At 49.4% G+C, this 27,115-nt stretch overlaps 2 protein-coding genes across 4 annotated transcripts in view; one reads left to right on the forward strand and one right to left on the reverse strand.

The window, feature by feature from the left end:
- Positions 1 to 375: 375 nt before the first annotated feature.
- MXI1 (MAX interactor 1, dimerization protein) overlaps positions 376 to 27,115 on the forward strand; it is a 75,944-nt gene continuing 49,204 nt past the window's right edge. Inside the window, exons 1-2 of one of the 2 annotated variants that reach the window (XM_075533825.1) lie at positions 376 to 874; positions 21,188 to 21,320. In XM_075533825.1, coding sequence (XP_075389940.1) covers positions 601 to 874; positions 21,188 to 21,320 — 407 coding nt within the window. In that variant the 5' untranslated portion in view covers positions 376 to 600. Of the gene's footprint in view, positions 875 to 18,883; positions 19,041 to 21,187; positions 21,321 to 27,115 lie in introns of those variants that run through there. The other variant, XM_075533826.1, reaches the window with a different exon arrangement.
- LOC142429283 (ATP synthase peripheral stalk subunit d, mitochondrial-like) lies at positions 24,079 to 25,083 on the reverse strand. 2 transcript variants are annotated; one of them, XM_075534354.1, is made up of 3 exons: positions 24,971 to 25,083; positions 24,349 to 24,418; positions 24,079 to 24,297 (listed from the first exon to the last, which is right to left on the reverse strand). In XM_075534354.1, exons 1-3 carry the CDS (start codon positions 25,081 to 25,083, stop codon positions 24,079 to 24,081), a joined length of 402 nt encoding a protein of 133 aa, XP_075390469.1. The 2 variants fall into 2 exon arrangements, with proteins under 2 accessions (XP_075390469.1, XP_075390468.1); XM_075534353.1 differs by having other exon boundaries at positions 24,079 to 24,418.

Genomic DNA, 27,115 nt, shown 5'->3' on the forward strand with positions numbered 1-27,115 from the left:
CAAGTTACAACCTTCCCATTTAACTTATGCTATTATCTCAACAACAACAAATTCACAGTTGCTACCATTTATTGGGTATTGTGTTGGACGTATGAGTATGTGAAGGGGAAAATACGTTAGTAGTTTGTTTCTAAGCAGGTGCATTCAAAGGCAATCATATATATGTGTGTGTGTGAATATATATATTATATCCACACACACACACACACACATATTCCCATTACATTAAAAGATTCGGGGTAAGGTTCGGGGGAGGGGAAGTGTCGCGGGGGGGCGGGGGGGGCAGGAGGGGCGGTCCCTGCCTCTCGTCTCCACCTTTTATTTTGACCGTTCAGGGAGGCGGGCTCGCACTAGGACCCAGGCGCCAGAGCGCCTCCGTCTGTCCTGTAGGTTCATTCAATCTCCCATACACACAGATCCACAGCCAGCCCGACACACACGCACACACACAACTGCACGCAGCCAGGCTCGGGAAGTCAGGCCGGCTCCTCGCCCCAGCGCCTCCTCCGCTCCAACCGGCCGGGGCTCCCGGGGGCTCCGCGCTCGAACGGGCCGAGCAGCCCCGAGAGAGGACGAACTCGGCGGACCCCCAGCCCCCCCATGGGCAAACGCGGGCGGCCGCGCAAGGAGGCGCGCTGCGAGGGCGCGGGGCCGGTCCCCGCCGCGCCCCCGGCCGTGCCCCCGGCCGCGGCCGCGCCCCAACCCCCGGCCCAGCCCGAGGAGCCCGCCTGGGCCAAGCCCAGGTGCCCCTTCTCGGACATCTTCAACACCAGCGAGAACTCGATGGAGAAGCACATCAACACTTTTCTGCAGAACGTGCAGATTCTGCTGGAGGCCGCCAGCTACCTGGAGCAGATCGAGAAAGAAAACAAAAGTAAGTTTGGGGGGCCCCCTCGGCTCCTCCTCAGCTCCCGGCGCTTTCTTCCTCGCCCACTTGGGCGACCCCTGACGCCTACTCAGCCTGCATCTCCTCCCAACCCCCCACCCCCATCAATACACACACACACACACACACACACACACACACACACACACACAGAGTCTTCGGCTGTAAAGCCGATGACACTGGAGAAAGGACGTGCACGCACCAAGCTGCTAAAGATGTAACAAAGACAAGCAGGGGGGGGGGGGACCGGGGGCCGAGGGGGAGGGGGTTCTGTCGGTGCTTGGGTCTGTCTGTCTCCGGGGGCCGAGAGGACGGCCCGGCCCAGGAGCAAGGCGAGTGTTGTTTGCTGACAACCGAGCCGGGAGCTCATCTCTTGGAGGTGGCCTTTCTTCCTCGCCGCCCCCCCCCGCGCCCCCCAGCCTTCTCCGGCAGACAAGTGTTGTTTTTCTGTCGCTCGTTCCTGGGTAGGGTGGGGACACAGAAGTTGGAAACCGTGAGCTGAGCTCAGCGGCGTCAGAAAACACACACACACACACACACACACACGTATAACAATAACAACCACCACACAGCCCCCCGCGCGGCGTGGGCTCAGGCTCAGTGCCTCGCTCCTGTCTACGCCGATTTTTCTTTCTTCCCCCTCGTGGGGCAGAGCTGGGCACAGGCCATGGTGTTCACGGACACAGTCCCTCTACGCCTTCCCTGTCCTGGGGTGCCACCCCCCCCCACTCACACCCCAGGACCAGGCCGGCCAGGCCAGGCAGCGCCAGCAGCTCGAGTGGGACCCGCTGCCCCGCGCTCGGGAAACTTGGCGAGGGGCACAGGGCTCGAAGGAAACTTTGGGATTTCGTAGGAAACAATCGGGGGTGGAAAGGTGTGGGCTGTTGTGTGCGGTTTATTTTCCGAGAGCCTGCGCCCCGAGAGCGTGCAAGGGGAGGAAGACAAACCTTCCTGGTCGATTTCTTTGGCCACCCCCTGTTTCAGCGGAGAGCGATGCTTGGGGTAGGGTAGGGGTGCTGGGCGCACCACCCAGCCTGGCTCCTTTATGTGTGCGTGTGTTTCTTTTTTGCTCTTGCCAGCCCCCCCCTCCCCTGGCAATGGACCCAGCGCCCTAACGGGGGCCACGCGCGTGTGGCGTCTCCAGCGCCATCCTCACAATAATATGTGCGAGGAGGGGGGAAGGGGCCGGGGCAGACGGACCCACTGGTCGGAGAGACCCGGGCTCTTTCAGTCGTCTTGAACAAGTAGGAAGCTCGGAGACTGGAGCGAGAGAAAGGTCCGATTGCAACGTGTCAGATCTTGCACACGCACACGCACCACCACCACCACCCCGACACACAACAACCGGCAAACATACAAAAACATCTTCGCTAGCCGGTGTCCCGACCTCCAGGATTAAAGCGATCGTGTGTTGGCAGGGAATTATGCAGTCGCTGGAAAGCAAAAAAAAAAAAGCTTAAAAAACAAAAAGCCCAAGGATTTGTGCTGGGCTGTGGGCGCTGTGCTCTTTTCTTTCTCTTCTGTTTTCCCGGGGTGCCTGGGTTGTGAGCGAGGCGCAGCGCGAGCTGTGTAGTCAAACAGCTTTGCGATTATTCCGGGTGGGGGCGGTGGGGGGGGGTGGCGTGTCGGGGTGTGCATTGGTCCGGAGGGCAGTTTCTGAAAAGCTGGTGGGGAGCTGCGCGAGGACCTGGTTTTGTGTGATGTGTTTGCTTTTGTTGGCTGGGGGAGGGGCGCGATTTCTTTAGCTACGAAGCCGCCCCCCCCCACCTTCTCCCAGTCCGGGTCCCTGGCTCTCCGGAGTCTGTCTCTTGGTGTCGGCCCTGACGGAGGGGGAACCCAAGAGGACCCCTTGGCAGTATGTGGCCTGCTCGCCCCCACCCCCAGTCCCGCGAGGTATCGAGGGAGCCGCCCGAGCTTCCTCGGCGTCCCACAGACAATCGGAGATCTCCACCCCCCCACCCCCACCCCCACCCCCACCCTTGGCCGCCGCCACCTCCTTGTTTACCCCGTGCCGGGGCTCCGGCGTGGCCACTAGTCACGTAAGCAGAGGGCCCGGCCCGGCCCCGAGCGGGGCGGGCCCGCGGTGGCTCCGGGCAGGGCTCCCCGGGCCGGGCGAGCCTAGGGGCGTCCTTTGGGCTCCTCTCCAGAGGGGTCCGCGCTGCGAGCCTGTAGGCCTCCCAGGGGGGCTCTGATGTCGCGGCACCCCAGCCAAAGTCAACTTCGTGAGCGTAATCAGCCCTCAGCCCCCCTCCTGCAGCCGGCTCCCCGCGGGAGTATTTTTAGCTCTCTCGCCTCTTTTCGCAGCCGCTGTTTGGCTCTGCATGACGTGATGCCAACGGCCCCCAGATTCCCCCGGGCGCGTGGGGCGCTGCGCCTGCCTGGTTTGGCTGGGGGAGCCCCGCTCCAGACCCTTGTCACCTCCCTGACACCTCAGCAGGCTGGGGGCTCTCCAGCCAACTCCGTGGGACCATCGCCGGGTCGTCCACTACTCGACCCCCCACCCCCACCCGTCGCACCCGTCAACCCAAGCAGCCCACCGATGTCTTCTCCCCACTTTCGGGGTCTCCCACCCCGGTCTGTGTCTCCGGGACGGCAAACGCCGGCCCTACAGCGATCTGGCTTTACTGGGGGGCGCTTCTCGCTCCGGCGGCGCTCGCCGTTGTTTTCTGCTCCTTGCACACAATGCCCGCGCGTCACGGCGGCCCGCGTGTGCACAGCAATAACGCGAGTCGGGGGCGGGTCGTGCGTGCGCCGGGCTCGGGCACTGCGGGTCGCTCCGTGCGCGCGGGGCTTGTTTTGCTCCAGAGCCCCGCTTTTGGCGACGCTTACATCATTTGTTGGTTGGGGGAGGGAACGGGAATCTGGGCGTTCTGATAGAATTTCAGCATTGCCCAGGGTCCTGCTTTCTGGAAGCATACAGGACCCTAGCGCCCTCCAGGGAGGGCGCCTTAGGTTTTGATATTTCTGTTTTCATTGCTGTGCAAGTTCTTAGGTCCCTACTGCAAAGGGCATTTCTGGCCGGCTCAGGTGCACCACTTCCCCGCCTTCATTTCTGCCAGTTCCCTTATAATCACTTGATCTCAGTTTCTCCGCCTCCTCCTCCTCCCCCTCCCAGCTAGAGACACATGGTTTCCACATGGAGACAAACTTCTTTCCTCTGACTGGACTTGACCTAGCTGCGTGGCTCAGCCAATCGGCAGCTGCAGCCTCCTATGACGTCACGCGTTGCTGAGGCCGAAAGCGCGGGGGTGGGGCCAGGAGGAGAGCCAGGAAATCTCCGGGAGCGTAGTGCGGCCAGCTGGTCCAGACCCTTCTTAAAGGGACGCTCTTCTCGGAGACGGTGACGGCAGAGTCTCCATTTCAGGTTCAGGGAGACCTCCCCGAACGACACGAGTTGACCCCAGTCGCGAGTTCACACGTTCTGTTTTTCCTGTGGTTTGCAAAGTCCCGACTTGGCAGGGCTTGCCGTATTTTCCATTGCAGCCAGAACGGCTTTTCATTGCTTCGTTGAGGTTTCGGTACTTAGGAGGGTTTGGCCACTGTGCTGAATTATTTCCGGTAGATTGGGTGAGTGTTTTTCTTCGGGGAGGGGGGATTATATGAAGTCACCCAGTATCGCCTCCTGCCTGTTCTGTGCCAGGCTGGGGACTCCAAAAGCAGAGAAGGAATATTTTGAACTTGGGAGATTCTGCACGTACACTCCCCGGAAGTGTCAACAGATGTGAAACCCTGCGAATCTCAATCGTACTGCTCCAGAAGTACTTAGTCGTGGAGACTGTCCTTAGTGTCACAGATTCAAAAAGGACATGTACATAAATACCTGTTATCACCTCTACGCATACACATTGTGTGTGTGTGTGTGTGTGTGAGAGAGAGAGAGAGAGAGAGAGAGAGAGAGAGAGAGAGAGAGAGAGAGAGAGAGAGAGAGAGAGAGAGAGAGAGAGAGAGAGAGAGAGAATGGAGTGGTGTTTTAGTACTGAATCAGCCAAAGATTTAGATTTAGCCCTTGTTTTGGAAAAGGTTAAAACTGAAAGATAAAGGAAGTTTCACAACGGAATGTTAAGTGCATATTGGCCAGCCAGGGGGAGCCACGGAGAGCAGGTAAGTTCTGGAGGAGAGATGGTCCCTTCTCTGTGCTGGGGAGAGTGGCTGTGGAGACAGACAAGTAGCAGGATTAGTGAGGAGTCAAACATCTGGGTTGCTCTCTGGAGTGGTTTACCTGGTTTGCAGGGTGGGGTGTTTCGGTAGGAACTGGACAGGCCAAGAGGCTGCCTCTTTCTCCTGGAGGAGGAAGCTGATTCTTACTGTCATGTGGCCCCACCCTGCCTCCCTGACTTAATCTGCTTTGTCTCCACCATGACACCTCTGCTCCCAGTTCAGCAAGTCAATGCTGCCTGTCAAACACACAGCCCTGCCACTGGGCTTGACTCCTCAGTCCATCTGGAATGCTTCCTTTCTTGACTTCCTTAGGGTCCCCTGCAGCTTGCCCTTCCTGCATCCAAACCTAAGTCCATTCCCACCTCCTCCAGGATGTTTCCCCAGGCTGTGTTAGCCCACCCAAACTCACTGTTCCATAAGCAGGAGTAGTTCGCTGAAAGCAAGCAAGTTTAGGAGTGGGACCACACAGGGCCCAGATTTCCACTCCACTGTTGACTGACTCTGTGGCCTTGGGCACAAGTGATCTGATCTCTGAGGTTCCTCCATTTCTTTTTCTGTGAAAACCAAATGTAAAATCACCAGCTTCATGTCATTGCTGAACAGCTCAGTGAGACACTGCACAGAACATATCTAGGATGTAGTAGTGGGTGCTCAATAAGTAAAATTTTCTCTGGGCTTTGGCTATCTCTGTGCCATCCTCTGCTTCCTCTGCGCGCGCTTTATCCTTGCAGTATGTTGGTCTCTGTCACCATGACACACAGTGCACAGTTCATGGACATTGCTCGATTGGCTGGCTTTGTGGTTCACTGGCTGTGGCATGGCCTAGAGGCCAGAGGCTATCTGGTAGGCTTAGAGAAGAGTTGGACATATTAAGCCCCTCCAAGGGACCTGGAGATATCCCCGAAGTCAGCACAGGTTGCCTTTGGACTATGAGACCGTGCTCTTTGGAAGAAGATGGTGGGTCTGTCCTGGAGCATTGACACTGTCTACTGTCACTAATGTGACCCTGAGAATGAATGTGGCTTTGAAGGTGGGGATAGGGCCACTTGTGCTAAAACGGAGGCCTTTGAGGCTGCTAACGAGGAGCCCTGGTGTCACAGCGGTTAAGCATGTGGTTGCTAACCTGGCAGCCCAAACCCAACCAGCAATGCCCTGGGAGAAAGACCCGCAATGATCTTTTCAGTTAAGATGACAGCCAAGATAACCCTGTGGGGCAGCTCTGCTCTGTCGCAGGGTATGGCTGGTCCAAGTGGACTCAGTGGCACCCAGCATTGTCCTAGTAGGTCACCTTTCTATGTGGCAGGCCTGCATTCCTCTAGGAAACACTTATTCAGCAAAGACCATTTGCAAACGCTTGTTTTCCCCCCAAATACTTGGTGAGTTGACTTACAGCCGGGGCCGGATACTTGTTTTTGGTGGAGTTGTGCGAAGCACATTCTTAGGTCTGGCTTATATTTCTTCTGCATACCAAATTATGCATCCTGAATCCAAGCAACCCCCCTCCCCCTGATTCAAAATATGACCTCTGCCCATTACTGAATGCCAGGTACAGACTTTTGAGGATATCCTTGTGGCCTTTAGAGGGCCAATGAGGGGACTCAGGGCAAGAGGGCAGGAATTTAGGGAGTAAAAGGAGCTATACCTGGTTTGGGTGGAAAAAGAGGATCCACTAGCCACCCAAGTAAAACAACAGCTGCTCACCTACCATCCCTGTCTGACCAAAGCGCTGTCCTGTGGACACACCCAGAGATTCGACTTTTCCTCTGGGGGTGGCATGGCAAAAGTCTGGAGGTGAAACGGCAGGAAACAGGGTGCCAGAATGAAGGAGCAACAAATTACATGCTCTAACTCCTTCCTAGCTGCCATTCGCTGAGTGCTGACTGTACGTCAAACCCAGGGCTAAACACGCATGCTCTCCGCCTGTCTTCAGTCCTACAACTCCACGAATTTTATTGCTCCCATTTTATGGAAGGGGTAGCCGAGGAGCCAGGGATATTGAGTAGCTTGCCAAAGGTCACATGGCTAGTAAGCGACTGGTCTTAGTTTTGAACTTACACCTCTGGCTCTGTGATCCTAACCGTACACTCGTGTACTCCTTTTACAACCAAGGACTGAAGTCCAGGCAGGTGAGGTGACTTGATCACGGTCAACCAGTACCCTGAAGCAGTGCTGGTGTTTGGAACACCCTGTTGATTGTCTCTTCCTGCACATACCCTGCTTAGAGAAGGTCGAGAAATAAGGCAGGAGACAAAATAGTCAGCCAGAGAGGTTTGACTTGGTTTTGTTTTTCAGAGTTGTTCAACTTTCCTGGCCCAAGATCAAGCCTAGGGTTCGCTCCTAGGAAACCCCCAGCCCCACCTCCCTGCTGCCTTTCCCAAGTCTGTCCTCTGGGCATATTAGAGACCTTGGGCTGTTGCTATGGTACTGGAGCCTGTAGCAGGTTCATCAAAAGCCCGGGTCTTTTGCCTTTAAAAAAAAAAAAAAAAAAGCCTGGCCCGGCAGAAACAATTTGGCCACAAAGATTTGCATCAGTCATTGTGGCTTGTTCTGTTTTAGATCCCCTGCTACCCCCGCACCTCCCCACCTCCCCACCCCGCCCCCTCCTCCCTACCACCACCACTTTCTATAAATACAGTTGGATAAATATTGATTTAAACTGGGTTTCTGGAGGAGAGCACATGCTTGCCCTGGCCTGGTCTTCACTTAGATACTACCAGAAAGTTCAGCCTGACACACCTTCCCCCGGCCAGCTCCATCTTCCAAAGGACCCATTTGGGGGGAGGTACAATGTGGCTTTGTGGCTTTTGAGTTTACAAGGAAAGGAGAAAATCAGTGGGAAAACAACAGCCTGACAAGAAATGGAAATCTTGCAGGAGGAAGAAAGCCATTTCCAGCAGGCACAAGTTGGAGGAAGGCCTGGCCTTCTGAGCCATTCACTTTGCCCCTTCATTTTGGGTTTGGTTCTTAGAGAAAGCAGGTGATAAAACAGAGCCTCGGGCCCCAGATGTCACCCCTGCTCCCCCCCCCCCCCCAATCATCCTCACAATACCGAAGAGGAAGCTGAGGCCCAGAGAGGGATAGTTGCCTGCTTAAGATGACACAGCAGAGGCTGAGCCAGGTCCTCCTGGAGTGTGCTCTCACCCACCTGAGGCGAGAACAGGTCCCAGGCAGAGCCCCGAACTTTGCCTTCCTTTGTTTTAGGACCCAGGTGTTCAGAAAGTCAGCAGTTCTCCGACCCAGTTTGCGGAGCCCTGGGTGTGTCTGGCAATTGCAAAGGTCATTGCACCATTCAGCAATAGTCTTTCTAAATGAAGCTCATTTGCATATTCCATACTTAGGAAAAATATTTTCTTTCATATTTGGGGAAAGAAAGGGCCAGAAGGCTGTAGCAGGGATGGGATGGTGGTCTGAGCCTTTCTGGGGAGGAGGGAGTCAAGCCTTCCCAGACTGGTCTCTTTCTGACAGTGGGAGGTAGAGTAGAGCTCAGGGCTGCCCTGGAAGAAGAAAGACAGACAGACAGACTGGCTGGTCTCCCCAGGGACAGACACCTACTCTCTGGCTCTTGTGCGAAATTTCAGGGAAGCAATCTTCTCTGATATGGTTGTCCCTGAGTGGCCACGCCAGAAGTGTTAATGCTGTCAACAGTTGACTTGACTTCTCTGGCCCCAAATAATGGGCATCTGCCACTCCCACTATGAGCTTCCGGGTTGTAGCAGGCTTCCCGGGGCCCCCAGGCTGGTAAAGTATTCTGTAAGTTCAGGTGACTCTTGTTTTCAGCAATAAAGAGGCCTCCAGGAAATGGGTGTAAACAGAATCCCTTAAAATTTTTAAACTAGAGGAACCCTCTTCAAGGGAGCTTTTGGCCAAGGTGCTTGTAAAATGTGGGCTTAGGTCACATGCCAATACTTCTCTCTAACATTCTTGGAGTTCATCGCCTCATTTATGCATTAAGCGGGTATTTAAAGAGCCCCCACTGGCGCTGGGCCAGGCCCTGGAGAGAGTTACAGTGCCCACCTTCATGGAGGGCATCCTCTCTTCCAGGCCTGTGGTTGTGTGCCGACCGATGGATTCTGGCTCACTGGGACCAAATAGGAGAAAATTGAGTCAACCAGACTTGCCCCTCGGGGTTTGCTAGCCTGTATATGTTTTAGAAGCAGCTCACCCCGCCTTTTCTCCTGAGCAGTGACCTGCTGGGGAGCCCAAACTGCAGACCTTTTGGTCACCAACTGAGGGTCAGGGCTAGGTTTCGGAAATTCCCCGTAAAGTGACCTCCAACCACACAGGATTATTTCTCACTTGGGCTTTGTGTGTCTGTTCCTGAAAACAGGACAGGCATTTATCCTAGTCTTCCAAACGGCTTGCCCACTCTCCTGCCCACCCCCACCCCCAAGTCTCCATGCTTAAAATCCTTTGTGTTTTTGTATTTGTCCTCATAATATCTTTGGAGCTGACTTTTTTTTTTCTTTCTGGCCTGAGTTTAGAAAACCAAGTACCATGTAAGCAGCTTTGTAAACAAACACATTCCACTCTCAGTTCCTTGCAGACAGGGGCCGTCTGCACTTGGAAGACTGTCTACACCAGGGTTCCCACCAAGTTCATTCTCTGAAAGACCCACATGCTTCTAATGTCTGACTCCGCAGTCAGCTGAGAAACCAAACACAGCTGCCATCCAGTCAATTCTGACTCATGGCGACCCCGGGCCAGTTGGAGTAGGACTGTGCCCCCGTGAAGTTTTCAGTGGCTAGTTTTTCAGAAGTAGATCGCCAGCCCTTTCTTCCAAGGCACTTCTGGGTGGATTTGAACCTTTAGCCTTTCTGCTAACAGCTGAGCACTTAAACAACTTGGGCCTCCCTCAGGGTTCCCTAAGGATCTTCAAACAGCCAGACTAGAAAGGTGAACACTACCCTGAGTGAGGAGGGGGCAGGAAAATTCTGGCTAAACTCAACCATAGAGGATTTGAATGACCTACAGAGGATTTGGATGACCTATGATTTGAGGAAGTTTGTTCTGTATGATTATTGTCCTTAGCAAGAATACTTGAATAAAGATGACTTGGGATTAGGTGGCCTATTGTATTCAAATAGATGGCAGGGATGCTCTGACCTTGGCCCTGAATGTACCAGCGGAACCTATTGTAGACTTTATTTTTATTCTACAGGGACACAGAACTAACTACCTTTGGGGTCACTGTGTCATCTCCCTACCACCCCTGGCCCTCCCAACTGTAATTCTGAACTTCCAAGATTCCAAGTGCTTTTCATATGACTTTCATTCTTCCCGCCAGCTGAAAAGTTTAGCTCAACCCCCCAAAAATAATTTTGAAAGCTTGCAGGGACCAAGGACTATGCTTGGTGCTTCCAAAGTGAAATGTGTCTGTCTTCCAGTACCAGTTCTCCACTCCAAAGAGTCAACCAAGGAAGACCAATGAGCAGTTCTCATCTGTCTTCTGGGAGTATGGTAATCTTGTCTCTAAGAGAACTGCTGACAAGGACAATGTCTTCTTGGTGCTCCAAAGGAAGAGTGATGTTGGCCCCCTTTTATTGAGCATTCACTATGTGTCAACACAAGGCTAAGTGCTTCACCTGCCTTTGCTCGTGCAGTCCCCACATTCTTCCAGTAAGAAGGTACTATAATTATTCTCTGAGTCCCTGGGTGATACAACCAGTTACTATGCCTCTCTAGTAACCAAAAGGCTGGAGGATCCAGTCTACCCAGAGGTGTCTCACAAGAAAGGCCATGGTGATCTCCTTTTGGAAAAACAGCCATTGAAAACCCTGTGGAGCACAGTTCTACATACGCACATACACATATGCACACATACGATCTCCATGGGATGGAATTGATTCTATGGTCATTGTTTTGTTTTGTTTTTTAATTTCTCCTCAGTTTGTAGATAAGGAAAGTATTAGCAAGGCTGACTAACTCGCAAGGCTGTCTGCTACAAACAGTTGTGGAGCTGAGGCACAAATTCAGGGTTCCCTGTCTTTCCAGGGAGACCCTAAGGCCCTTGGAGAAGCCTCTGGGACAGGAATCAGCGAGAGGCAAGCGATGGTATCTAGAAGAGTTGAAGTCAGACTGAGGGTCCCCTTGGGTCTGCCCACTTGAACAGACTTCCCTTTCTCCCCACTCCTCCTGGGGCAGAGAGGGGTATCCAAAACCTTCCCAGGTTCTTTGGATGTTGGCACTGGGACCAGTTAGTGGAGGGCAGTGGTGCTGTTTGCATGTGCATTACCATCTTGCCCAGCACACTTGGGGAACTTCCTCATCCCTTGATGAAGGCTCTGCCCAGGCGGGTGTCAGGGCATGAGTCCACACCCCACCAGGCTGTACTAGATTTCCTGAAGGCACCCAAACTTGTAGGGCAACTCGGCCGGCCCGTGCTGGGAGCCAAAGGCTTGTGCCAAAGGAGCCAGACAGGAGAGGTGAGTATGAGCCACAGATGTGAGCTTGGGACCCTGGCTGCAACCTTGGGAATGCAGGCCAGCTGGTTCTGGTCAGAGGCACCGGGTCCAGCATTTTGCTGTTCTTGATTGAGATCGAGAAAACGAGAGTGCTCTGAAATATAACTGCATTCATGCCACTCCCTTGTTCAAAGCCCTCCCGTACTTTCTTTCCTGTCTAGTTAGAGTAAAATGCAAACTCCGGGTTATAGCCCTGGGATGGGCACCTGTGCCATGCCTTGATAGCTACTCAGAAATGCAGATTCCCAGGACCCCACCCAAACCTGCTGGAACAGAATCTGCATTTTACCACAATCCCCGGGTGATCTGTGTGCTCACTTAAGTGTGGGGCGCTGGCCTAGAAGGCTTGAGCATCTTTCCTGATAGCCCCTTCCATCTAAAACTACTCCCGTCTGTGTTATTTACCCCCATCCTAATTATTCTATTCATTTCTCATTAGTCTGTTGGATGAGGATAAATCGTTTCCTTGAAGATATGGACCGGAAGTTGTCTTGTTTATTTCCCAACTTCTCAAGGTAGCATAGTGCCTGGCAGATACTCAATTTAAGAATACGAAGGAGAAAAAAAGAATACGAAGGGGCTTCGAAAAGTTGGTAGGAGAATTCCATTATCTTTTTATTCCATGTTCCCACGGATTTCTTTGAAACTCCCTTGTATTTGTTGAATGGCTGCCTTTCTGACCTAGTGTTTCTCCACAAGGGAGCTACAGATAGGTGGGAGAGTTTTTCCGTATGTGGATTATTCCGGAACGTGGCAGGATCTTAATATCCTTGGTTCCCACTCAATAAATGTCCATTGAACTTTCCCGGTCATCGTGACACCAAAAGATACTCCTCCACACTGCGCAAGCCTCTTGGTGGGGGCGGTACTGCCCCTGGGTGAGCCCACTTCTCTAACCAATTTGCTTGGCCTTGTCTGAATAATCATACCACGAGGCATGCTGTTGACGGAGCTTCAGAAAATCCCGGTTTGAATCTGCTCACTACCCTCATTCCCTCTGGCAAACCACTTAACCTTTGTGGGCCTCATCAGAAAAATCCGACTCTGTAAGGTGTGCTGAGGATGGGGTGGCCTGACTGTATGCGAAGTACCGTGCACATAGTCCCTGATCACGAAAAGACAGGTAGAAGGCAAACGGGTAGATTATTCAAGGATCTCTGGAGAACCCCAGAATCGCAATGCAGGAGCTGGGAGAAACGGAGACATCATCAGTCCTCCGAAAGGCATGAGTCTGGCTGTGTTTTTTGGGTCTCTTTTTAATCCATGTTGCACCTGAGGTTGAGAATGGAGACACAGTAGCAGGGGCTGGCCGTCTGCTTTCCTGTCCAGGGCCTGGCCTGTTCTACGAGTAACCTCCACAGCTTGTTGCCCAGAAGAGGGTGGTGATGCTAAGGTGTGGGGGCAGGGGAAGGAAGGAAGGGTCACCCAGGGGCTGTGGCAGGAATGGGGGGGGGCATTCTCTGAGTAGACAGGGAAGACCTCCAGTGTTTGTTTTTTCTCCCCTTAAAGGTTTAAAATCATAATTCATATAACTTGGAAAACACAGTTGCCATACTACACATTGATAAATACCATCCACACAAAGAAAACTGTAGGTTAAGTCTAGCTTTTGAATGCCAATGCAAAAAATTTGAGACCAAGTATTAGCTCAAGAAATGGAAGCAGTGTGTTCTAAAGAACACAGCGTACCCTGCTGGCCAAGGTGTCTGCCAGGGGTGCCAGGGAGCCAAGGAACCTAGGAGACCAGAGGGTTACAGCCACTAGTGACAGGAGGTGAATGCCAAACATTAGCAACCAGTGGAAATGTCATTTGGGGAGAAAAGCTGGGGGGGCGGGGAGGGGAACAAGAGGAAGCAGTGAGAAAAATGAATTAGATATAACAAAGGTTTACCTATGGTGGTCTTTTCATTGAAAACGTCTTGAGAAGAGAGGTGAGTACAAGGGGTGAGCCTGAGACACCCCTCTCCGGTCCTCCCTGGTCAGAGAAGGAGTGGATTCTGAGGGCAGCTTTTCCTTAGGGAAACAAAATGAACCCTGGCGAGAAAACAAAAGCAGGCATCTGATCCCATTGGAATGAAACTTGATCTTGACAGTGAAGGCTTGAGGCCCCACAGGTGAAAAGATCAGAAAACGTATTCCACGTTAGTAATTTTTGTTTTTACTGAATAGTCCAGAAAAAACAACCATTAAGGAGCTGGGGAGAGAGCTACCTTTAGACTGAAAGCCTGAGCTCTGAACCTTTGCCTCCTCTGTTCAACAGATGGCTGTGTGGCCTTGGGCAAGTTCCCACACCTCTCTGAGCCTCCCGTTTCTCGTCTGGAAAATAGGAACTGTGCTGAGGCTCAGCCTCATGATGTCACCATCCGTGAAACAAACGCCACAGTGCGTTGTCGAATGCCTATCACAAGCCCCCTAATACCCACCCTACCACCCGGGAGGGCGCTCTTAGATGTGCATAATTATCGAGTCCTGCAATGCAGATTTCTTCGTGAATCCAAACTCATGCAAAATAAAGGCCATCTGCGAGTTTAACACAGCCACTATAACCACTGAGCTAGGCTGCCATCTAACAGGGGCCATTTAATAATGGAAGACGCCTTTTGCTAAGGGGGAGGAGAGAGGCCAGGATAGAAGTCACGTGCCCCTTGCCAGGGACCGCGATCAAGTTCAACCACAACAACAACAACAACAAACTTCCAGATTCCAGGAGCTCAGATTCTTGCTGCCTCCCCCTCCTTCCTCTGTGCCTTCTTCCCTCCCTGCTTTCTCCCGGGGCGGGCACGGGCACGGGCACATGGGTTGCTTGGTGCGTTTCTGTGTGCTTGGGCTGCCAGCCGGCAGCCCTGGCGACCGGAGCCCTGGGAGGCGGCAGCTACCGCTGGGCTTAGCATTACGTCATCCCTTCTAGACCCAAATTTATCTCCGCCGCACACAGACCCGCAGCCCCGAGTCGCCGCCGACTCGAGGAGAGCTTACGCATGAAGTTAGTTAGGCAAGGCTGACTCACCGAATCCCCGGGAAGCTTCTCTGCTGCGCTTCACGTTTCTGGGCTCTGCGGGGAGACGCGGGGAGGAGGCTGCGCTTGCCCTTTGGGGGTGGGGGATGGCAAGATGTCTAGCTGCTCTGCTTTTCATTTAAGGATTCGGAGCTCACCTTCCCCAGACCCCAACCTTGACTATAGAGCATCCCCGCCCCCTCCACCCTCACAAACGATCGCAGAAAGCAGTGCCTTGCACAGTACGCACCTTGCAGTTGAGGGAAGTTTGCCTAGCACCAGGTGGCATCCACCCAGTGACCTTGGACTTGTAATTGAACCTCATGGTCCTGCCCTCTCTTCCATCTCTCTCTCCCGTCTGCTGAAAAGATCTAACACAGACCAGCTTCATAGGTCACTGCTTCGTGAGAAGTCGCTTGGAAATTTGTATGTTGTAAACTGAGCTGTGACGGTACCCCTAGAATTAAGAGCTTCGCCTAGTTCCTTCAGAAGGCAGATCACCCCCAGCTGGCTTGAACCTGTAGAGGCTTGGGGAGGGGTCTTCTGGGAGATTTCCTTCCATCTCCTGAGGAAGCATGTATCAGTAGAGTTTGGAAGCCTTGCTTTCCCTCAGTTTCCCCATCTGCATTTGGAGGGTTCCCCCAGGCTGGAACTGGTGCTGAGGGAGTAGACTACTAGCTCTTTCTTCCAGGCACCTCAGGGTGGACTCAAATCTACAACCTTTCAGTTAGCGCCAAAGTGCTTACCTGTTTGTACCACCTAGGAGTTCTGCCCTCAGCATCTAGCCAGCTAGAAGCTCTAAGACCTAGACATTTAAACCCCTCTTGAATCCATGTATAGTTTGAATGTGGACTACTTTCCTTGATGTACATCACATGGCTTTATCTCCCATTGGGTAAACTAAACCTTCCTCTTACATGTCACACTTGAACCCTGGTGGTACAGTGGGTTATGCATTGGACTACTCACCATAAGGTCGGCAGTTCGAAACCATCAGCTGCTCTTTTGGAAAAAAAGATGCAGTTTTCTATTCCAGTTAAGATGAGCAGTTTTGAAAACCTACAGGAGCAGTTTTACTCCATCCCCTACGGTGGCTTTGAATCAGAATGGACTCAATGACAGTAGGTGCCTTTATTTGTCGTAAGACTGCCCCCTTTAACGTCCTAGGAGTAGCCCTTGGCAATGTAGGATCCAAAGTTTAACGAGGCCCAAGTGGTGGAAACCACCTTTCAGCCTATGAATGTCTGCTCTCAACTAAGAGAGATTCTGAGTGTATAGGTGTTTTCTATTAAATAATTTTGTCCCACCCTCGCCCAACATGCCCCTTGTTGAGGGTGGAGATTATATTTAAAGGGGGAAAGCGCCGATCTGAAACAAGCTAGCTCACAGCTGAAAAAGCACAGCTGAAAAAGCCCCTACCCACCCCCCGAGTTAATTCTCCTGTGGTTTGCAAACACCTCTCGTTTGTTGGTCCTACGTGTGTTTGATGGAATACCTAGTTGGGTCTTCAATGTGGTGCCAAGTATAATATTTTAAAAGGCTGGCAGAATTTTGCAGCTTGCCACCATATTGAAGATCATGTTCACCCTGGAAATAAAAAGAAAAGTATACGTGGAGAGGATGTTAAATGCAGCCTGGAGTTCATGACATTTCTGAGAGGGTGAGGTTTCCACTTTAAATTGCTGCTTTCTGCAGTAGCCATTGCAATGACAACAGGAAATGGGACATGTTCTCCTCCTCAGACACTTTCTGATAATCTGGATATCCACCAGCAGGTTAAAACAATCAAGTTGGGGAAAAGTCATGGATACATTTACAAGGTTCCCAGCTTGCTCCTAAAGCCTTCAGTAATCGTGACCCTCTTGCTCGTCCTCTCCCTAGGCCGGTGGGGTGGTTCTCAACCAGAGGTGATTTTTGTCCCTCAGGAGACACGTGGCAATATCTGGAGACGCTTTTGTTTTCCACGCCTGGGTGGGGTTGCTACTGGCACTTACTGGGTAGACACAAGGGATGCTGTTAAACATCCTACAACACACAAGCCAGCCTCCCGCAATACACAATTATCTGGCCTAACTTGTCAATAATGCCAAGGTTGAGAAATGCTGGTCTAAAACTTGAGGATAAGAAAAGAGAGTGGTGGTGAGAGCTGCTTGGGGCAGTCTTTTAATGAGTTCCTCATTCTCTGTAGCCACTGATTACAGTTATCCTTCTATGGATTATAGCAGAAGCAGAAGCAATCTTTAACATGTTGTTCCTGTTTCTAGCTGCCATCTCAAACCAAACCAAAACACACTCACTGCCGTCAAGTCGATGTCAACTCACAGTGACTCTATAGGACAGGGTAGAACTGCCCCTGTGGGGTTCTGAGACTGTAACTGCTTATCAGAAGTAGAAAGCCTCATCTCTCCCCTGAGGCGAGGCTGGAGGTTTGGAACTTCTGACGTTGCAGTTAGCTGGCCAACGTGTAACCACTATGCCTCGTCCAACACCTGGTGAGCTCCTGCATAGCAAAATGGAACATTGCCCAGTCTGGTGCCATCCTCATGATCATGGGTATGTGTGAGTCCGCTTTTGAGGTTACTGTGCCAGCTCCCATCGGTGAGGATTTCCTTTTCATTGACCCTCTAGCAAACATGATGTCCTTTTCTGGAGCGTCCTGATGACGTTTCCAAAGTAAGTGAGCTGAAGTTTTGCCATCTTTGCTTCTGAGGAGTAGTTCTCAATTGGATTTCTTTGGAGACGGATTCGTTTGTTCTTTTGGTAACCCATGGTATAGTCTTCACCCAAACACCATAATTCGAATGATTTTTCTTATTTCTTGTCCAACTTTTGCATAGCTTCTGTTTATTGAGTGACTAGTATGTACTGAGTGCTGGAATTATTTAATCTTCACTAGAAACCTTGCTGCTTATATACTCCTTGGGAGCAGGGGACCTTATCTGTTTCTTTCACTCCTGTACACTTATGTCTAGTACAGTGTCTGATACATGGCAGGCTCTCAACATAGTAAATGGATAATTATATCTACTTTGTACATGAGGAAAGTGAGACCTAAGAATCCACACAACACATGTGGATAATTAACATACAGAACTGTATATGTGGAGAGTGTTGAAATGGTAAATGCTTTGTTATATATGTTTGCCAGGTTTTTTTACATCCATGAAGCTAGTACAAGTCTGAGTCAAGATTTGAACAGAATCCTCTGAAACGCCAGCACTCAGTCACATACCCATTGAATTATATCTTTAACCTTTAGCAACAGAGAGGTTTTTCTGGCTTCTAAAACTACTAGTAAGGGACTGAAGGAACAAAAAGGAATAAAAAAAATTAAAAAACTGCTAGCCTGTGTGGCATTAATGGTTATGTGTTGGGCTGCTGACCACAAGGTCAGCAGTTCGAAACCACCAGCTGTACCATGGGGGAAAGATGAACCTTTCTAATTACTGTAATGATTTACAGTCCCTGAAACACACTGGAGGCAGCTCTACCCCATTGTGTGGGGGGCAATGAGAAAGCAAGAAAGACCAGTCTGTATGGAAAGACTCTGTGGGTTGGCTAACTGAAAGCTTGGAGTTTTGAGTCCACCAGAGGTGCCTGGAAAGAAGGGTCTGGCAATCTGAAAAAAATCAGTCCTTGAAAACTGTGGAGCACGGTTCTATTGTAACTCATATGGGATAGCAATCTCAGCACGATGGCTTTTTATTAGTAGTATTTTTTAATGCAGAAAGTGCTATGGAAGAAGGGCCTCAGGTCACCGTCTCTGGTTCTGGACAATCCATGTTTCTGCAGAATGAGTTTGGTTGTTCAAGTGTGTCTGTGTGTGCTCTCTCGCTTGTGTATAGAAGGTATAGAAGTTACATTAGAAAGGAGTAGTAGGGGACTAGAGGCTGCTAAAAGGGGGGGCATTCTTAGTCACCATGAGTTCGAATAGACTCGATGGCAGGGAGTGTTAGGGAGTGGACTCCCAGCTCATTCAATCGCTACTGTCCCCCAAAGAAAAGCTTAATGGGTAACTTCTTTGGACCCAGGTTGAGGAAGCAGTAAACCGGACGGGACTACATCTCCCAGGGGGCATTGAGAAATCTTGCCTCGTGCTGGCTACTGAGACTGCGTGCGTACTACTACTCCCAGCATGCAGCCGGCGAACGCGGGACTGCATTTCCCAGGAGGCCGTGCAAGGGGCGGGAGGAGGCGGGCCGTGGCGCTGCTCCCGCCCCTCCCCCGTGCTCACGCTGAGAGGTAAACAAACCGCGCGCGGGCTGCCGGCGCAGAGGCGAGCACGGTGGGGGCGGCCCGGCGGCGGGCGGGGGGCGGCGGAGAGCGCGCCGAGCCGCGGCCGGACCGGCCCGCCCGCCCGCCCGCCGCACATGCCCCGGAGGAGCGCCGGCCGGTAGCCGCCTGCGGCGCCTCCTGTCGGCGCGGGGAAGGGGCGCGCAGAGGCCGGAGCCGCCGCCCGCGGGGCCCATGGAGCGGGTGCGGATGATCAACGTGCAGCGCCTGCTGGAGGCGGCCGAGTTTTTGGAGCGTCGGGAGCGAGGTAACGGCTGGACGCCGTCTCCTCTGCAGCCTGTGCTCGCGGGCTCCTGCTCCGCGCGGGCACTCGGCGCGGCGGGCGGCAGCAAGCGCGTGGGCTGGGGAGGGGAGGGGTGTGCGCGCGCGTGTGCACGTGTAGAGGGGGCTGTGTGCGCGCGCACACCCCGCGACGCCCGCGCGGGAGGGCGGGGAGGCGCCTGTGCGGAGGGGCGTGTGCGAGCAGGAGGGAGTTGTGCACACGCGCGGGGAAGGGGCGGTGCCGGGGTGGTGGGTGTGAGGGAAGCCGCCGCGCGTGCTCTCGTGGGAGGGGGCAGGTCTGTCTGGGGAGGACCCGGTCGGTGTGAGGAGCGCACGTGTGAAGAGAGGTTGAGGGCGTGTGTGAGGATGTGCGTGTGTGAGGAGAGGCGCCGGGAGGGAGTGAGTGAGTGAGGTAGGGGGGTGGGGTGGGGTGGTGTGTGTGTGTGTGTGTGTGTGTGTGTGTGTAAGAGGGACGAGGTATGCGTGAGGGGCAGGGGCGTGTGTGTGTGTGTGTGTGTGTGTGTGTGTGTGTGTGTGGTGTGTAAGAGGGACTAGTATGCTTGAGGGGCAGGGGCCTGCCTGAGCCAGAGGGTCAGTCCGTGGGAGGGAGCGAGCGAGCGAGGGCCGGGATCCTGTGTGAAGGCCCAGGGGTGTAAGCTTGAGCAGGCTGGGTGTGAGTTTGCGAGAGAGCGCCGAGGGTGCCGCGTGGGTGAGGAGGTGGGTGTCCGCGAGCGTGGGGTGGTGCTCGTGAGGGGGGGTTGTGTGTGGAAGCTGAAGGGGTTGCTAGGCTGTGTGGGCCAGTGAGCGGCGCAGGGGGATGGGGCGCGCCGGCGGAGGGAAGGCGCCCTGGAGGTCGCCTGGTGCAGTGCTAACCTGGGGCTCCAGCCCCCAGGCTGCCCCCGCTGAGAAGGCAGTGGAAGACCGCCGCCAGAAAGCGTTACAGCCCCTGCTATCGTGGAGGCACGTCTACTGTTCCCCAGGGTCACCTGGAGGTGGAAGCAACCTGAGGGCACTCGTAACAAACCATAGGAGGGAGAAGATGGGGGCATCTTCAGGCATAGCTGGGGGAAGGGGCGATGGTGGTGGGAAGAAGGGAGAAGTAAGGGCAAAGAAAGCCTGAGAAGAGGTGGACCCACCTAAGAGGAGAGAGAGTGTCTTGGAGAAGAGAAGGGGAACCAGAACTTTCCAGGAAAGATGGAAGGAAGGAGCTGGGAGCTGGGCATGGGGTGGGAAGACCAGGCTAGGGAGGGGAAGAGGAAGGTGGGGGTAGACAGGGGAAACTGATCACAGTGATCTACATGTAACCCCCTCCCTGGGGGACAGGCAACAGACATGACAAAATAATAATAATTTATAAATTATCAAGGGTTCATGAGGCAGGGAGGGGAAAATGAGCTGATCCCAAGGGCTCAAGTAGGAAATGTCTTGAGAATGATGATGGCAACTTGTACAAATCTCCTCGACACACTCCATGGGTATATGTGTGGATTGTGATAAGAGTTGTACGAGCCCCCAGTAAAATGATTTTTTAAAAAGTAAAGGAAGGAAATGCTCAGGTGAAGAGAAGGGAGGAGGAAGTACCATTAGGGGTAAGGGGTATCTGAGGCGTGAGGAGATGAGATCCTCTTGGAATTATAAAGAGATTGGCTATGAAGAGCAAGGATTTAAAAATTGGGTTATTACGAGAGAAAATGACCCTGGAGGACTAGGTGATTGAATTATTTGAAGTGGGAAACGGGGAATTAGAGACTCTAGAATGGAGAGTGTTAAAGGGAAAAGGAACTTTGATACAAGTGGAATTTATTGAAGCAAATGGTAACTGCTCTCAGAAATTTGGGTGTTTGAGTCAAGAAAAATCCTGGAGCAAAGAATTTCTGAGAGGAGGGAGAAATTTGGCTTAGGGGAGCTATCAGTACATCTTCCAGTGGATGGATTGTGTTTATATATAATGTCATAGATTATGTCCAGGTAAGGACGGACATTTTTATCTTCCAACCATTAAGAGTAGGGGAATTCAGCTCTTTCCCTTCTACTTTCAACAACCTGTTACTGCAAGGACCTGAGATCTGTGGGTCCAAGAATTTTGAGTATGTTTCTCTTACCAAACAAATCCTTTTTTCTTGCTGTCTCTAGAGTGTGAACACGGCTATGCTTCAGCGTTCCCCTCCATGCCGAGCCCCCGACTGCAGCATTCAAAGCCCCCACGGAGGTTGAGCCGGGCACAGAAACACAGCAGCGGGAGCAGCAATACCAGCACTGCCAACAGGTAGCATGCAGCAAGCTGGAGGGAAAGAACAGAAACTCAGGCAGAAGGGCCAGCCCTACTGTCTGGAATTCCACTTAATTTCAAGTCTGCAGCATCAATAAAGGAGCCACATGGGTTCCTTTACCACCATCTCTGGGGATTTGGTCCTTGGAATCATAATCCGACTCTCTATGGAATGGAAGGAAAATAATGTGGGACAAGTAAATTCTTGCTGAGATAACTAAGATGAGGAAGTCTGTGAGTGAGGGGACAGGGAGCTGAGGTACTTGACATGTGTCCATGCATATAGCCACTTGCTAAACCTAATCTTACAAGAGTCCTTTTTAATTACCTGTTCCAGTTTAGAATGGTCTAGAACAATTTTAGGTTTATAGTGATCCTATGTTCTTGTTAGGACTTCTCAAGTGGCTCCGATTCATAGTAACCCTGTGTATGACGAATAAACACTGCCGGATCCTGTACCATCTCCACAATTTTTGTCATGCTTGAACTCTTTTGTTGTAGCCATTGTCTCATTCCATCACATTTTCACTGATACCTCTACCAAGTGTTTTGCCCTTGCCTAGGAACTGGTCTCTTCCTGATGGCATTTTCAAAGTATGTGGAAGCTCACTAATGATTTTAGACCGTTCAGCAATATTTCAACACTGCATCCAGCAGTCTTAATGTGTTAATATCATTCATTAAAGAATATTTTGTTCGTGATTTGTGCTTTATCTTCCAAATATTAGAAATTTTGTTATTGATTCCAAATTTCATTGTGGAATGTATTCTGCATGATTTTACTACTTTTGAAAATTATGCTGTAGAAATTACTTAACTTAGAGATGATTATATAATATACCAAGAAGTATTGCTGTATTTGAAATTGGAATTGATTTTTATAGAGCTAATTTCATATTTTTTCATTTTTCCTGTTTATTGAAGTAAAATGTACAAGAAGAAAAGTGTACAAACCCTAAATGTATAACTTAATGAGTTTTTATAAAGATGGAAAGCTAGAGTATTACAAACTAGTATCCCTTCTCACTCTTTCTATTCGTTGCTATTGTCTTCATGAGATAACCACTCTTCTGACTTTTGATACCATAAATTATATCAGTTTTGACTTTCATATGAATGGAATTAAACTATTCACTTTTTGGGGTATCTGACTTTATTTTTTCATTTAATATATGTTACATTGATTCATCATGTCATTGTATACTAGTTACAGTTTTTACATTTTCGTAGTATTATACTGAAAGAATATTGATTTCACAGTCCATTTTATTGCTGATGGCTGTTTTGAGTCAGAACATTTTGACCAGTATGATTAGTAAAATTATGAACATTTATAAATAAATGTTTTGGTTTATGAGAGGACTTCAAAAAGTCTGTGGAAAAATTCCACTCTTTTATTATTTTTTATTTTTTGTTTTAAACGTTTTATTAGGGGCTCATACAACTCTTATCACAGTCCATACATATACATACATCAATTGTATAAAGCACATCTGTACATTCTTTGCCCTAATCATTTTCTTTTCTTTTTTTTCCCCCTTTTCTTTTTTTACATTTTATTAGGGACTCATACAACTCTTATCACAATCCATACATATACATACATCAATTGTATAAAGCACATCCATACATTCCCCGCCCCAATCATTCTCAAAGCATTTGCTCTCCACCCACTCTTTTATTTTTATATGAACTTTTTGAAGTCTCCTTGTGTATATATAAACTAAATTTAGTATATGTCTATGAGTTGAAGTGCTAAGTCATAAAATCTGCATGTCTTTCACTTTCATATGTAAGATTTGCTACCACTTTGTCAGTTTTTTACACTGTGGTCGCTTACATGTAGCTGGGATACTGGAAGCTATGCTGCTCATGGTGGAGAGGTTTCAGCAGGAATTCCAGACTAAGACAAAGTAGGAAGAAAGGCCTGGTTGGTGATCTACCTCTGGCAAGAAAATATAAGCCGGTGAAAACCTTATGATTAACAATGAAAGATTGTCAGATACAGCACTAGAAGATAAGCCCCTCAGGTCGAAAGCACTCAAAACATGACTAGAGAACAATCAGCCTTAATGATGTAGAGTGACACTTGGGACTTTCATTTGCTGATGTGGCAAAACACAAAATGAGCAGAAATAGCTGCAAACATCCATTAATAATTAAATATAGAATGTACAGTGTGAATCAAGGGAAGCTGGAAGTTTCAAAATTGAAATGGAATGCTTAAAGATAAATATCTTAGCCATTGTGGGTGGAAATGGACTAGTACTGGCTCATTTGCATGGGATGTGTTGATGAATGGTGTTGCATTCATTGTCAAAAAGAACATTTCCAGATCGATAGTACAGTACTGTCCATGATCACATAATATCCATATTTATATAAGGAAGACCAGTTAATCTATTACTCAGGTTTAAAAACCAATCACACACCAGAGTTGAAGAAATGGAAGATTTTTACCACTATCCATAATCAAACATGCAATTAAGATTCATTGATATTACTGATGCGGTTGGAATGCAAAGGTTAGAAATGAAGGAGCAGTTGGAAAATATTGCCTTTGTGGTAGAAGCAGCTCTAGAGGTCATATACAATTTTGCAAGACCAATGACTTGTTCATTGCAAATAGCATTTTTTTTCTCCCCCCAACCCACCCCCCCATTCTTTTTTTTTTTAACCATTCTTATTTTTACTGTTCAGAGTGTCTCAGGATGACCAGTGCATCCTCTCAGACTCAGCTTTATAAATTCTTGATTCACTGATAAGGCCAGCAGGGATACTTTGTCTTGTCTAATTTGGTTTCAGGGAAGACTTCATTCAAGTTGTTGATGATCATCTGGTCACATGGAATGATGTTCCTCATCTTCTCCAGCTGCTTCTTGTACTCCTCCGTCGTAGTCTTGGAAAGAGACTCTAACTCGGCACGAGTCTTGACATCTTTTTCTTCAGCATCCACCACAGCAGTAAATTTATCCTCTGATACAGGGATCTTCAGGGCCTTGAACTTCATCTCAAAGTTGTCCACTAAGCTGGCCTTGTAGTAAGCCCAGTCAATAGCGGGTGTGTGGGGGGGTGCCTCAGGGAAAACTGCCAACCTGGCCCTCTGAGCTCCGCACCTGGTGTCAAGATGGCGCCGAAAGACAAGGCGAAGAAGTCAGTCTGGAAGTTTCATTTGGATCTTACTCATCCAATAGAAAATGGAATTTTTGATTCTGCAAATTTCGGTACCTTCCCTAATGAATACCTAGGGTTCTCTTCCCTAGTTCTGTACTTCTGTTTTCAAATTGGAGCAGTTGCTACAGGAGAAGGTTAAAGTCAATGGAAAAACTGGGAATCTCGGAAATGTTGTTCATATTGAATTATTCAAGAATAAAATTACAGTAGTTTCTGAGAAACGGTTCTCGAAAAGGTATTTGAAGTACCTTACCAAGAAATACCTTAAGAAGAACAACCTTCGTGATTGGCTTTGGGTGGTTGCTTCTGACAAGGAAACTTACGAACTATGTTATTTCCAGATTAGTCAAGATCATGATGAATCGGAAACAGGATTAAATGAAGCCCTCTGCTTATTAATGAAATGTAGGAATGGGAGACATTGCGAAATACTCTTGAATTAAAAACGTACTTCTAAAAAAAAAACTGCCAACCTGGAGGTGTGGACCTCATTCCAGGACTTCAACGATTTGGCAACAGCCTTTTGGTTTTGGGGTATGATCTGCCAAAGACTATCCAGTAGATGGCTTTTAGACAGAGTGTCCATCTAGCCATCATGGGATCCTTTACCGACCCAAGCAGCCCATGGCTCCAGCAGCTGCAAATAGCATTTTCTAAACGCATACATGATGAGTATACATCTGGACCTCCCTGGATTGAATGCATGGGAATCAAATAAACCAGTGGTTCTCAACCTTCCTAATGCTGTGACCCTTTAATACAGTTCCTCATGTGGTGGTGACCCCCAACCATAAAATTATTTTCGTTGCTACTTCATAACTACTACATAACTGTAATTTTGCTACTGTTATGAATCAGGCGACCCCTGTGAAAGGGTCGTTCGACCCCCCCCATAGGGTTCGCAACCCACAGGTTGAGAACCGCTGAAATAAACTGGGAAAATTTTGGAGATGCCAGTATCAGTCAATATCAATGTCGGGTTGACTGGAACAACCTTTCAATTGCTCATCTACAAGTTCAATCCATGGGGACCAAATACAGCCATGTGTATTATCTCACCTGAATTTAGGTACCATATCAAGAATAGATTTGAGGCATTAACCATTCATGACTGAAGACTAGATGCGTAGTGAGATAACATCAAGGACTGCATGAAAAGACTAAAATGGATGAGAGAAGAGACTGAAATTTAGTCTCACAGAGAGGAGCTAAAACAAGCAAAAGAACAGATTTACAAGAACTGAACAAGACTTTATCATTTTATTGGGGGCACTTACAGCTCTTATCATGATCCATACATATATCCATTGTGTCAAGCTCATCTGTACATTATGTTGCCATCAGCATTTTCAAAACACTTTCTACTTGAGAGCTTGATATCAGCTCATTTTCCCCTTCCTCCCTCACCTTCCCTCCCTCATGAATCCTTGATAATTTAAAATTAATATTTTTTTCATATCTTACACTGCCCGTTGTCTCCCTTCACCTACTTTTCTGTTGTCTGTCCCCCTGGAAGGGGGCTATATGTCAATCATTGTGATGGGTTACCTCTTATCCCCCACCCTTCCCTTGCCCTCCTAGTACTGCTATTCTCATTATTGGTCCTGGGGGTTTATCTGTCTTGGATTCCCTGTGTTTCGAGCTCTTGAACAGAAGATTTTAAGGACTGCTTGAGAGGACAAATTATAATCAGAAGGTATGAATGAACTTCACATTTCTTAACGTGAAACACTGAAAAACCTTGCATTGAAATAGTGAGGGATACTGTAGGCAAAAAAAAATTTAATGACCCAGGAAGCATCCAAAGAAGATGGAATACTCAGTCATTGTACCAAAAAGAATTGGTTGCCGTTAACCATTTCTGAAACGTATGTTAAAGAACCAGTAGTACTGAAGGAAGAAGAAGTCCAAGCTGCATCGACAGTACTGGCAAAAAATAAGCGCCCTGGAATTGATGGAATACTAATTGAGATGTTTCCCCAACCCTGGAAGCACTTGCTCATTTATGTTAAGCGATCCATGTATTTGTCCATTCCAAAGAAAAGTAATTCACTGACATGTAGAAATTATTGCAGCAGTACATTAACAGAACTATCACACGTTTAAGCTAGATTCAGATTTCTGATGTTAGATGGATCTTGGCTGAAAGTCGAGCATACCAGAAAGACGTTTATCTGTGTTTTATTGACTGTGCAAAGTCATTCAACTGTGCAGTATATAATTAATTATGGATAGCATTGCAAAGAATCGGAATTCCAGAGCACTTGATTGTGCTCATGTGGAACCTGTTCATACACCAGAAGTTAGTCATTCAAACAGGGCAAGGAGACACTGTGTTTAAGATGAAAAAAAGGTGTGTGTCAAGTTTGTATCCTTTTACCCTATTTATTCAATTTGTACGCTGAGGAAATAATCTGAGAAGCCAAACTGCAGGAAGAAGATGGCATCCAGACTGGAGGAAGACTCATTCACACCCTGCGTATGTTTTTCAAAGTGAAAACATACTTTGAGGATTTTAGATATTTCCTGATGAAGATCAAAGACTAAGCATTCAATATTGCAAATTAACATAAAGCAAACAAAAATCCTCATGGCAGGACTAATAAGTAAAGAGGATA

This window comes from Tenrec ecaudatus, chromosome 16, assembly GCF_050624435.1.
Source record: "Tenrec ecaudatus isolate mTenEca1 chromosome 16, mTenEca1.hap1, whole genome shotgun sequence".
NCBI classification, from domain to species: domain Eukaryota; kingdom Metazoa; phylum Chordata; class Mammalia; order Afrosoricida; family Tenrecidae; genus Tenrec; species Tenrec ecaudatus.

Bases quoted from the DNA above. Each gene is read 5' to 3' on its own strand.
- LOC142429283 (XM_075534353.1), bottom strand. From the start codon at position 25,083: ATGGACACTCTGTCTAAAAGCCATCTACTGGATAGTCTTTGGCAGATC. The intron at 24,419-24,970 runs GTTGGCAGTTTT...TCAGAGGGCCAG, and splicing joins AATGAGGTCCACACCTCCAG to GTTGGCAGTTTTCCCTGAGG.